At 30.5% G+C, this 13655-nt stretch overlaps 1 protein-coding gene and 1 long non-coding RNA gene across 3 annotated transcripts in view; one reads left to right on the top strand and one right to left on the bottom strand.

Annotated features, from left to right (window-relative positions):
* The window catches only part of LOC100746546 (5-hydroxytryptamine receptor-like), a 26906-nt gene extending 21903 nt beyond the window's left edge, over positions 1–5003 (bottom strand). For both annotated transcript variants that reach the window (XM_033322817.1, XM_033322818.1), the window contains exon 1: positions 4669–5003. In XM_033322817.1, coding sequence (XP_033178708.1) covers positions 4669–4921 — 253 coding nt within the window. In that variant the 5' untranslated portion in view covers positions 4922–5003. The remainder of the gene's footprint in view (positions 1–4668) is intronic.
* On the top strand, positions 14–13140 carry LOC117152122. Its single transcript, XR_004462379.1, has 3 exons — positions 14–145; positions 5657–5667; positions 13127–13140. It is a non-coding gene; the product is annotated as an uncharacterized LOC117152122 (long non-coding RNA).
* Positions 13141–13655: the final 515 nt, after the last annotated feature.

The raw sequence follows: 13655 nt of genomic DNA, 5'->3' as shown, positions 1-13655 counted from the left end.
GGCTCCCGGGCCCCATTTCGATCGCAGCCGGGACGGTCATCGTGGAGGTTTTAGTCGATTGGAGTCCGGCACTACCACGCCGCTTTTCCCCAGAAGCGGCCTGGTGTTCGTGCGGATTTCCTCCACGTTAATAAAAAAAAAAAAAGTTACCAACCACCCTGTATAGTAAAGAATGAAATAAACGGAAACAAAATTAGAGTCGAAGCAGGCAGAAGAGCAGTAGTATTTGAAGAAAAGATAAGGCGAGAGACAGATAGTGAAATATTAAAGGAATATTTAAAGGAGATAGAAAAAGTAGTTCGACGACGAAGTAACAAGAACAAAGGGGAGAATTTTACCAAAGAAATCTATCTATCTATACAGGTCTATCAACAACAGAATTAATAAGAAGAAGAGGTCTTAGAGACAAAATATGTAAGAAAGATCTTTTTTCGTTAAATTTATATATACTCATTATATAGAGTTACTTCTATATGAATTACTATATATTCTATATATTAGTATGACGTTTAAAATTACGTAACTTTAATAAATAAGCTAAGTAAGTTAAGTAACTTAAGTAGATAACAAGTATAAGTTTTGTTGTAGTTTAGAAATATGCAAACAATAGAATGTATTACTACTATTAAATAATTAGTTCTTTTTTAACGTTTCATTTACCATAAACTTATGTTAAATTATATTATTTATTACATTTATTATTATTTATTATTATTATTATTATTTATTATAGTGTCCCGTAAGTGGTAGTACAACCCGATAAAACGTGATTTTACGTGAAAAAATAAGTCGAAAATATAGAATACAATTTTTTCATTCGTTTCTGAGAAAATCAAGTTTGGAAATTTATCGAGTATACTTAGATTTGGCTAAACACTGATTAGGTATGAATAAACATCTGCAGGATGTTATTTTACATGCGAAAATAAGCCAAAAATGTGAAATAAAATTTTTCCATTTAATATATGCTTTTATATCATTAAGTATGAGTATTCATAATTCAAAAAAAAGTAAAGATGAAATAAGCGAAAATTAAAAATTTCGTTTGGATATCAATTACATAATCTTCGCCACAGAATAACTGACTAATTTAATAATAAATTATTTACATCGTTCAAGAAATTCTTTAATACTTTAATAAATACGTATTCGAAAAAATTGTACCTCGAGTAATCTTTGATCGGTGATACTGTTATTTTTAACATTAAAATATTATTTTACTATATCACGTTTAACAGCTTGTCGATGCTGTTTTTATGAGGACCATTCTTTTCAATTAGGGCAAATGAGTCTGTTCAGCAAATTACGTTTACGAAAGATATAGATCAATTCAAATATCGTCGCGTGAACGCATACGAGATTGGATACGAAAAGAAGTCGACATAAAGTAGAATTTTCAGGGGAAAAGTCCGACTTTTTCTCGTTACTACGCATCACGATATAGAGGGTGTTTCACGCAGCAAAATACAGCTACATCTTTTAAACAATTAAATACAAAAATAATTAACAAAATGAAAATTAGTGTTGGTAAAAAAATTGTATTATATGTCCTTCACTACTTTGATGAATTTGTGCACATTAAAACATTCATTTTTTTTGTTAGGACTCATATATCACATTTTTCGTTATGTGCATGATACTGATTCGAATGTAAGGCACGAATAAAAAAGCACGAAATTGTAAAAAAAATATTTCATAACAGTTCGTATAAAATACATATGTAGAGCTTTATAATATAAAAGTAGGTGCATGAAAATTATTTGTGAATATATAGCACTGTAGGTAATGAAAATCGAATTCGTAATGAAAGCGTTAATACGATTACAAGATGCAATTGCACTTTTCTTTAGAGCGAAATTATATTTTATTACGAACGAAAATTATGCTTTATTAATACTTCGTACGGTATTATTTGTATATATTTGTATGTATTAATAAAATTACAAAGAACAACTTCATAGTCTTTTTTTGAATATAACTGTACAATATTTTGTGCACGATTTTTTGAGTACTTAAATTTCTCTTTTAATAATAAATATCTCATAAATTATTTAGTGTTAAATCACTTAATTTAATACTGCTACATCGTATAGGATGATCGAGAAAATAAATTTATACAAGAAAGGTTGTAAATACAGTTTCATTAATAAAAAGAAGGACAGTTACATTTTGCAACCAAATCAATAATAAAAAATACTTAAAAGTAAAGCAGAAACGTAGTAATACATAACATTAATTTTTTGTTCTAAACTTTTGTTCCATCTTTAACCAGTTTGAAGATATTATGTATAATGCTTACTCACACTTAGTTGCGTGAAGCACCTTGTAATTGCTATTATCGCAGCGGAGTCACCAAATTGTTATAGACGATCGAAAGATTTTTTTTAGTTAGGAACAGGCCGATAATTACGGTTCCCAATTGGTACTGGACATTAATGAAACGGACTGGAGAGAAGAAGTTTATTGCCAGGATAAAAGTGCAGCAGAAACGGAACAAAATTTTCCTGCTGAATCGCTCTGGCTGCACGAAACTTCGAATCATTTACGTTCGTATCAGTATACACGGGTATCGAAGTGCCGGTGAAAATCTTTCGAGAAAGTGTTTCTCGTTAAGAGTTTGCGAAAGGATGAGGAAAAAGGTAAGAACAGAAGTTAAACATAGGCTAGTAGTTATAAAGGAAAGAAATTATTGAAACTCTCGTGAAAAGTTGTAATTTGGATAAGGAAACTTTCCGAATTGTGTCATGGTCTTCTCTATGGTCTTCTTTCATCTTCTCTGTGCGATACGATGCTTATTTCTAATAATCAACTAACATGATCAGGGGGAAATATTAAGTTGCTGTAACTTCTGTTTATCAGAGATAGATCTTCCACAAATTCTAAAATTCCAAATTTGCAACGTTTATCATTCTATTGAGAATTCAGAGAATTTATTCAAGAGCTTTTGCTATTTTATAAAAATATTCCAATTACATACGTATTTTTGCACTCTTTACATTATTTAATGATTTCTCATAAAATAAATTCTTCAAATATTGAAACAATTAATATATTCTAATATTAGTAATTTACTAAGCACTGCAATACTTGCGAATTATTATTTTTTATATTCTGACAATCTCAAATACATATCACACATTGTTATTATTAAACAATGCTGTTGAGATATGTATAATTTTCTGTGCTGGACTGGGTTAAATGCGTAATAGAGATTCTTGTATGTAAATATCAGTGTGCGGAAGTGTGTGTGTGCGCAGCGTCTCGAAAACAAAGGAGTGTAAACTGTTCAGTCGGTTAACAGTCGGGTATGGAAGAAAGTGCTGAGACGCGTGCCAGTGTGTATCGATGAATATATAAGGTATTGTCCATGAAATAAATATATTATTATCTTAATATTAATCCTCAGTATAAATTTAGTGTTCCTATAACATTATTTCGGCTTCAGAGATCCACAATTTCCAACAAATGCAATTATTAACTATATTTGCTCTTATTACTTGTGATACGTTATTCATTGGAGCTAACATAAGCAATATGTTTATGGTGTTCCTCAAATTATAATATCAAGCGGCGAAGAAAGTTATTCAACCAATATACCGCGAACAATATAATTTTTATACCACAGAGATAGAAATAGTCCTAGTTTCGTAGTATTAAAATGTAAGAATCGTTATATACAGTTGTTAATTATTATTTTATTCTCACATTTAATTACTGATTATTAGAAGTTAATTAAATAGTTATAATATTGTAGTACCGTGGACGAGGGGCCTAGGGGGTGTCGTGCGAATTGTAAACAAGAGGTTGTTGAGCGTGTGCATGATGGGACGTAAACAAAAGATATAAGACAAAAGACAAAGGGTTGCTAAGAGACGTAAACAAATTAACTGCAGTATGAGCTGAGAAGTCAGAGAGTGCGGATTGCGTTGTCGAGATAGTGTTGTTAGCGTTGCAGAAAGGGAGTCGAATCTGTGTTGACGAGAGTTGTTAATTAATTATAATACGTTGTTACGATTAGTTCATGTTAAATAACCATTGTTTTCTGTTTAATCCATTTATTATTAACCAACTAATTACTATATTTACGATACTACGATATACAGGGTGGTTGGTAACTGGTGGTACAAGCGGAAAGGGGGTGATTCTACGCGAAAAAAAAGTCGAAAATATAGAATAAAAATTTTTCGTTTGAAGCTTTGTTTTCGAGAAAATCGACTTTGAATTTTAGCTCGGTACGCGAGATCGTTGTCTCGATGGAAAAATTAAGAAAAAAAATTTTTTTTTAATTTTTATTCTATATTGTCGACTTCTTTTTTCGCGTAGAATCACCCCCTTTCCACCATACTTGTACCACCAGTTACCATCCACCCTGTATACATGAGTAAATCGCACAAGATCTAGTCCACGCATTGCTATAATTGTAAGATAATGCTGTATGTGTTGTTCTATGTGTTCTCATGTATATGTTTTATTATAATTTACAATATTTCGATTGCATTGGAATGAGAAGCTTTTTCTTTTCAAATTTATATATTTAACACATTAGCATTTTATTCATTATATTGACTCTAAAAATCAATTAATTTAGCCATAATAAAAGAAAAATGGTAGTCCTTAGATGAATTGATCTTAAAATTACGAAACATTAGAAACAGATGGCGACAGTACCTCGTTTCTTAAGTTGATCTTCTACCACCACCGCAGAGATCATGAAAACGTTGCCGACACTGCCGCCGACAGCCATTGATGCTAACAAAAGAAGTCTCGCCACTCTGGACCATGCGGAGGATAGAGTGACCGGAGAAATGTCAAGGTCACTGTCTAAGGAGTTTTCCGCTTTGTCCATTCTTATTTCCGACTCGATGCCAATAATTCCAGCCAGAGTGCTCGTTGCACCTGTAGAGATCGTCGTCGCGTTCATTCTAAAACTGAAAAAATACGATCATTAACAAAATATTAAAAACCAGCATATTGTACTGTCCAGGCACACAAAGTTTTGTTTTTAAACACGTAAAGTATCTTTGTACGTGGCCACGGAACAGCACGAGAAAACAACATGAACGAATGTTGAGCGAGCAGTAAAACTGAAATCGTTTGAAACATTGGCCCATACTTTTTAATTAAGGAGAAAGGTGATAAACACAAAAGGATGCTGGGCAATAAAATCACAGCTATATATAGACAAATATCCTACAGCGCCATACTGCGATGCACAGATGTTCCAAATAGATCACAAGGTAAGTATTTTATTTTCTTTTACGGGCTAACGGAATTACGGCTATAGGGAAATTTGATTTTCTCCCTTGTCGCGTATATGTGAACAGAGTATGTAGTGATTTTTTTTTTTGGTAAATAGTTTATCGGAAAACGGCCATTAAATGTTTATTGCACAAGTATATCGTGTAATATGTACATTTTACTGGCCTATTTATTGAAATAGAAATAAATCAATTTATGAATTAATGTAGTATTTTTATTTTAAGAATATCTTATGAAAAATAACTTTATTTTATATCAAATAAGTCATCCGCAAATAAATTATTATTTCAATTACAATAGCAATATCAATGATAGGTGATGATGATCAATAGTTAGAAACAAGATACAAACATTTATTTATATTAAATATTAGAGATTAATTTATTTTCATTTGTAGAGATTAATAATGTGTTATAATATGAATGATAACATTGAAGCTCTAATACAATAATTCTACTATTCCTTTAATTTCTATATAATGTAAATAAATAATATTTATATTGTTATACCAAAAATTAGATCTTAGTATACAGAATATATAGAATGGCAAAAATAGTATATGAAGTTACTATAATTAATAATTAAAAATTATTAAACATTATATAAAATGTTAATATAATCAAAATATATGTGTATACAATTCTCCCATTTTATACTTGGGAGATTAATTTAAAATTGCAATAGTTGTTTGGTTATTTTATATTACTAAAACATTTTTTCATTTGATTTTGTTTTTACAAATTCCAATGTTTGCATTGAGCATTTCAAAAAAATTAATCGCGTTACTATGGTTATGCCGGAAATTTTGCTTTCGACAAAACTTCCTGAATTTATTAACAATTTTTAAGACATTTTTTCATATAATATAGTATCAATTGTTCTTTGCAACTATATTATATATTATATATATTGTATGTAAGTATATACAAGGTGTTCGGCTGCAAGTGTAAAAAATTTAAGGGGTGATTCTTAAAACTAAAATAAGATAAAAATTCAGAATAAAAAAATTGCATTTCGGGTTCGTTTTTTACTTATTGACAATAAAAAAATTAGCCGAAATATCCCTGTACGCGAGCAAACCTTTTTACACAACCGAAAGTAAGTCAGCCTAAGCAGCGGCGTACACAGGATCCTGAAATCGAACGATACATTGGCAACAGCTTACCTCGCACAAGTCGTAAAGAAGAAGACTATGATATTTGCAGAAGTAAACTATCCTGCGCGACGTTTCGTAAGAAAACTCGTAGATTAAACTGATGATGAATAAACCTGGTTACTTATTAAGATCCATAACAACATATCAAAAACTGCCTCATAAAATTTTCGAGTAAAGAGGATTAATGTTTCCTCTGATCCTTTGCCTCCATAAATAATAAATAATATAGTACATATAAGCAATGTTTATACAAATTTCATACATGCACCGCGATTGTCCCATCCACAGGTGCCCCGAAGGTGCACAGGGGTATTTCGACTAATATTTAATCGTCAATAACTAAAAAACAAAGTCGAGAACGCAATTTCTTATCCTTGATTTTTGTTTTATTTTAGCATCAAGAATCACCCCTTATATTTTTTTAAACTTGTAGCCAAACACCCTGTATAGTATAGTATAATCCATATATAATATTTCTGCATAATTATGTATATAATATATTATACAGGGTGGTGGTACAAGCAGAAAGGGGGTGATTCTACGCGAAAAAAGAAGTCGAAAATATAGAATAAAAATTAAAAAAATTAAAAAAATAACGTCAATCGAAACGACGATCTACATGATGAGTGAGATCCGTTATAACGAGATGCGATAAAGTGCACGCGTACCGTGCGAAAATTCAAAGTCGATTTTCTCGAAAACAAAGCCTCAAACGAAAAATTCTTATTCTATATTGTCGACTTCTTTTTTCGCGTAGAATCACCCCCTTTCCGCTTGTACCACCAGTTACCAACCACCCTGTATAATATATTGCACATTCAAATATTTCCTGAACTAACCCGAAATTAGCAAAAGAACGAAAATAAATTATGTTAATGTTATATTTTGTAGTAATGTTATATTTTTGCTATATGATCTCTATTTATTATAATTATAAGCTAATAACATGATAAAAGTAATAAATGCACGAAAGAACAGAATTAAATAATAAATACAGAGAAATTAGCGATGCAAAGGACAAAAGTGTGCTCTTTCATCTCCTGCCTTTTTCGTTTTATATGTACACAGTAGAGCGTGTGACAGAAAGGCCATTGTCCTTCGCTTCCTCTATTCTTTATTTCTCTTTATCTGTTATATCCTCTTCGGAGGAACGTCCATAAAACTCACGGAATAAAATGGGAAGAAAGCTCACTAGGAATTTGAACGTACGCAAATGTCGATCGCAGCAAAGGACCATTTACAAGTGATGCATTCATCTTCGTCAAAACTGGCCAAATCCCAGTGCAAACAGATTTAATTCCGTACGGCTTAAATGGCCACGTTTGAGGAAGGCAATCAAGGGAAGCAATTAGCGTGCTCGTTGCGATGTAAATCTATCTGATGAAATTCTGCGAAGGCAGGTCAACAATCTGCTCTTCCGTAGCCTTTTGATCAATCATTATTATTCTCCTTTCTTAAATTTAACCTCGATTTCACGCGATCAGAATTCTTCCGCTTTAATGAATTGATTTCACGTTTGAGCAATAAAGAGGAAAGAAAAGGAAGAAGAAAATTGAACCAAAAAAAAAAGGGACCACACGATTCCTTGCTGTTGCACGAAACTTGAAACACGGACTCCTGTTTGAAAGCAGGAAGGAAATCAGGTTGTAGCGACCCGATATCGGATTATTAGCTGCACGGAGGTTGTGGAGATTAAGGCAGACACGCTGACAACCCTAATTGTAAGGTATTGATCAGTGTCTATTGCAAAAGTCGATGCCATGTTTTAATAATCATGTGCTACGATCACTTTACGATGCTCCCTCTCGTATCGTAAATTTTTAGCGTCGTTTCACCGCAATAAAGTCGTTCAATTTTAACGATGAAGCGCATTTTATTATCACGATATGCTCTCTACGCTCTACTAGACCAAAAGGGATATCTTGCTGGGCAAAGGATTTTACGATTTTTCTCCATTTTATTTTGTTACATTTTATTGATCGAGGAATTATTTTGAATTGCCAGGAAAATTGAAATTGTCAGAAATGTTTAAAAATGTTTAGTGTATTCTGTTATTGTCGGCGTTGTGTCTGTATTTTATCAGTCTTTTGTAAGTGAGCATCTCTTATTTATGAGTGTACGTTACATTATACATTTAAGTATAATTAACAACGTTCGATAATAAGTTTGCTAGATAAATTTAATTTCAACACCTATAATATAATGGTAACAACATTTTGTTACACGGGATTAGCATTCTTTGCTATAATTGAACAGAATATAAAGAAGCAAAAATATTGCATATATTGCATATGCAAAATTAATGTCGAGCTACGTATTACATTTTTAGTTTAAACATACATTCATTTATAAAACATATATTTATTTAGTAATTTAATTACTTTAGATATAGAATATTTATTTAATAATGTGATTACTTTAATTAGTTATAAACGTTAAAGGACAATAGACATAGTTTATACACAATACATATAGCAGACATTTTCATCAGAAATATTATAGTATTGTGTAAATCAATAATAAGATATATTTACCTATATAATATGGAATATTAATAATGTTGCGTAATTTGCTTTAGCTCGACATACTATTAATTTCCAAACTTGTATATTTAGCTACAAATAAAGGTACAGAAAATTTCCCAGAAACATATTCTCACATTCTTATAACTGCTACCTTTAATAGCTGCTCTTAAATAGCAGAAGTTTTCGTCCAACTTTGATAAAGCTAAAATAAAATGGAACATTACATTTGTATACCTAGAACAACTTGTTAAAATTTGAATAGATGAAACAAGTGCTTTGTATTTTATTTGCTTTGTATTTATTTACAGGCCAAATTTCATGAATTTATTGACTTTTATCTTTAATGGTCTATGTACTTGCTTCAACATCCCATATTATAATATGCAAATACTGTAGAAAACGAAGCAGAAGTATATATGTTTAATTAAAGCATTGTTTATAATTATTACGAATCACTGTTTCTTCCAGAATGTAATAATATACAATTACCCATTGTTATTCTAAAATTATTTCTCTAGAAATGTGATGTAAATTTTATAATACTGCAGTAAGAATAGCAAATATAGTCTCACTGAGTTTCTACCTTTATATCGAACATTTGAATATTATTGAATGATTTATAATACTTACATATGCATATAACTACATTTATTTTTATTGTTGAATACGTATAATTAATATTCACAATACATTCACAGCGATATTTATCAATCTTGTCGTTTTGCCTTTGATAATATCTTGAATTTTGTACGACGTATTCTTTTATTTATTTGCACCTATATTACAATTAATGTTACAATAATTATACAAAAAACTGTTCCTATTCTAAGACTTTTTTAACTATATTAAAGGGTTTAAAAAATATGCTTTAAAAGGTATTCATTAATTGTACCTACATATAGAAAAGTGCAGAATTTTATACAAATTTGCAGAAATTTCCATATACTTAATTATATATAAAGTGTGGAAAAATAAATAAGCTGAAGATGATCTTAAACCGAATCGAACCTGTCGTCTATTAACTGTATATAAAATAATTTTCAGCAAATTTTAAATTGAATTTTAAATAAAAAGTAACTTTGATTTCATTTCTTCTTTTACAATCTACAAATATCTGTGGAGAATGCCAAGGATACTAGTCAATGAGACTTTTTAAAATTCATCATATACAATATGATACATATTATCATTCTAAGTATAAGCTTGAATTTTATAAAAATAATATTATTACGTATCTATTAAACAATACTTCTACAAAATTTTTCAAGTTGCAAAATATTTTCAACTTGTAGTCTACGTATTCAGTGTACAATTACTTTACACAATCTTACGAAATATCGCAATCATTCAATAAATAACAGAGTCCGTTGAAAGCGTATCGTTTTTATTTCTTTTTGAAGGACTTTTGAATCACGTTTTCTTGAATAGATTCGCTCTAAATAGAAACTTTCTAACCAACTACTTTCCAACTTTCTGTGTCGACATGAATCAATTTATGCAAATTTTAAAGGCTCACCGAAACACGCTTTATTTCTAGCAACAATAGTGTGGCAGATTCGAATTCAACACGGTGAGGCTTGTAAAGATGTACCGTCGTCAAAGTGTCCGTCAAAAATTCAGTTTCTTTATTCAATGTAACACCATGGTGTTCGGATTGGTTTACATTTCAGACGAAAGGTGGGAAACCTGTGGTATCGTATGTTAAACCTCTGGTATAGTTTTTTATCACGCGATATTGGATTTCATGGGACCGATGATGAGCTCAGCACAGATCCGTGGAATACTTCACAGAGTATGTGATTGATCGTATTCTTTATATTTGCATATCATTTTCAGCCCATTGACATACCCGTTATTTTGCAGTATATATGTATACTGGCCTCGAATACCGATAGACGTGTTCGTGCAAATTGTATGTAAATTTATTCGAGAACGGATGTTAATTGACTATCATCAAAGAAAAACAATTCTACTTTGATACGAATAAAAACGAAATTTTTTAAGAGTTCAAAATTATGGAGATCATAATAATGGATGTATATTTGCTTACCTTTTTTTTAAGTTTACATTTTCAAAATTAGGTGTGTCAAGAAAGAGTTGATTTGTATACGTTCGATTCTTCTATATAAATTTGCTGAAAGTAATTAGCACTTATTTTCTAACTCATGGTTCTTTCCTTTTCAAATATTTTCGAGCCGTTTTATCTTTATTAAGAACATGTTTTAAAGGACATTTACAAAATAAAAGAACGATCTCTCAAGTCAGTAAATTCATATAATTCGCTATTATTTAAACGTTTGGAAACTATTAATGAAGAGTTTATTCGTTAGTAAGACCATTTTTATAATATTATTAATAGACTACATAGTTTTCATAGCAAATTCATAGTTTTATGAATATACTTAGACGGAGAATTATTTTATCTAGTAAATGCTATGACAAGTGCTATACTTTGAACATATTATACATTTGCCTATTATATACATATTTGCACGTTCAAGTCTTCCAAAAAAATATAAAAATCCGCAGTTTAATTTGCAATGTTACTAATATTAATCAATATTCTTATTATATTTTTAATCATAATACAATCGAGTTTAATCTCACAAGGGAAAACGACTCAACTTTCGTGCGTGTTTATGCCGTTGCGAAGTGCATTCTGTAAAATCTGCTATTTCAAGAAGATACATGAAACGAAAAAGCATAAATCAACACTTAATGTTATGTAAACTATACTTAAAGAATCTGAAGCAAATAGAAATTTCATATGCTAAAACCTAATATCTTATATTGTTCTGGTTAACGTTTTTAAAAATATTTAACAAATATTAATCGAAAAATGGAATTACATTATATGTATTATACAAATTCGATTACTATGCGAAGGTTTATCATTTCAATAAGACGATACCATTATAGAATTAATTGTGTAAAAATTTGGAAAATGTCGATAGGGATAGGAAGTTAGCAGAGCGAAACGTTAGGATATCGATGCGCATTCAACACATGTCTGTGTCATGCTCTTCCGGTGATATCAGTTACCATGAAACTTGGAGTCCCTTGGAATAGGTATTATTCCAATTTTATAGATCTCTTCCAACTTTTCACGTTTCAAACTGAAAAACTTTCGAAATAAGAGAAATTTTATGTATATTTATCGTACCCAGCATTATGTTACGTTTAGTGTTTTACAGCGGATAATAAGTTAACCGTGAAAGTATGGATAATTTAAAACGTTTTCTTTTGATATAAACCTATATTGTCTTATTTCGATGCTTTTAACTTTTAATTTCGTTCTATAATTTATATTTTCCTAGATGCAATTTTCCATTTGAAATTGTCTCCCAGTCAATCTACAAGGTGGTTGGTAACTGGTGGTGCAAACGGAAAGGGGGTGATTCTAGGCGAAAAAAGAAGTCGAAAATATAGAATAACAATTTTTCGTTTGAGGCTTTGTTTTCGAAGGGGGTGATTCTACGCGAAAAAAGAAGTCGAAAATATAGAATAACAATTTTTCGTTTGAGGCTTTGTTTTCGAGGAAATCGACTTTGAATTTTCGCTCGGTACGCGTGCACTTTATCGTGTCTCGTTATAGCGGATCTCACTGTAGATTTTAAAAAAAATTAAACAGAAAATTTTTATTCTATATTGTCGACTTCTTTTTTCGCGTAGAATCACCCCCTTTCCGTTTGCACCACCAGTTACCAACCACCCTGTATATGTGAAATATGCATTTAGGTTGCAATTAGTTCTGAAGTGGAGACAAGCGAGCAAGAACTTTGAACCTTTTGTGAAAATATACATTTCGATATAAGATAATTGAATTTTTTGTAAAATTATACATTCTATAGGTTATATGTATATATGAAGCAAGAAATTGCTCAAACAGAGAATATTTGCAATAATTGCTATTTTTTCAACTAGTCAACGAGTAGTATTTCGAGTAAAATATTCGATATTTGGTATTTCAGTTCGATATTTAATTATATACTTTTGTATATTTCAAATATTTAATTTAAAGAAACAGTTTATTTTCATTTTTGGATTTTATTACTCCCGATTTAATTATCGATACCGATAATTTATCCCTGATAACATATGTACGAATACATCTGTCATCATGTCTGCGTATTAATACATACCGATACCAAATATCGATACAATTCAAACGCATCGCCATCGGTAGTTCAAATGTTTGATCTACTAGATACTAGAATTTATTAGTTACCAACCACCCTGTATATTACATATATAAATTTTTTTAAGCAATAAAATAGTTTCACGAGCTTTGTCAAATATATATAAAAATTTTATTCTATATTGTCGACTTCTTTTTTCGCGTAGAATCACCCCCTTTCCGCTTGTACCATCAGTTACCAACCACCCTGTATATTAATAAATTTTGGTTTTGTACATTGTAGTTGTGAAAGGACACCTCAAGGATTTACTCGGTATTCTTCGAGTCATTTTTTATTTTTCCACCAAATCTTTATAATTCTACGAAATTCGGCAAAAACTGAAATATGCTAAGTCATTTTTTAAAAATTATTAAAAGTATTCTCGTGTTTTTGATTTACTTAGTTTCATGACGTACTTACTCATTACTTTATTGAATTGCTGATACAAGCTTATCCATGTTCACGATAATTTTGTTTTCGTGCATTATCTCACTGCTTAGCCCTTAATAGCTTGATTATCAATATTAATATTTCCTT

The sequence above is a fragment of the Bombus impatiens genome, unplaced genomic scaffold, assembly GCF_000188095.3.
Source record: "Bombus impatiens unplaced genomic scaffold, BIMP_2.2 scf_0671, whole genome shotgun sequence".
Lineage (NCBI taxonomy): Eukaryota > Metazoa > Arthropoda > Insecta > Hymenoptera > Apidae > Bombus > Bombus impatiens.
Note: the sequence above shows the minus strand (reverse complement) of the source record. Positions and strands in the feature narration are given on the sequence as shown.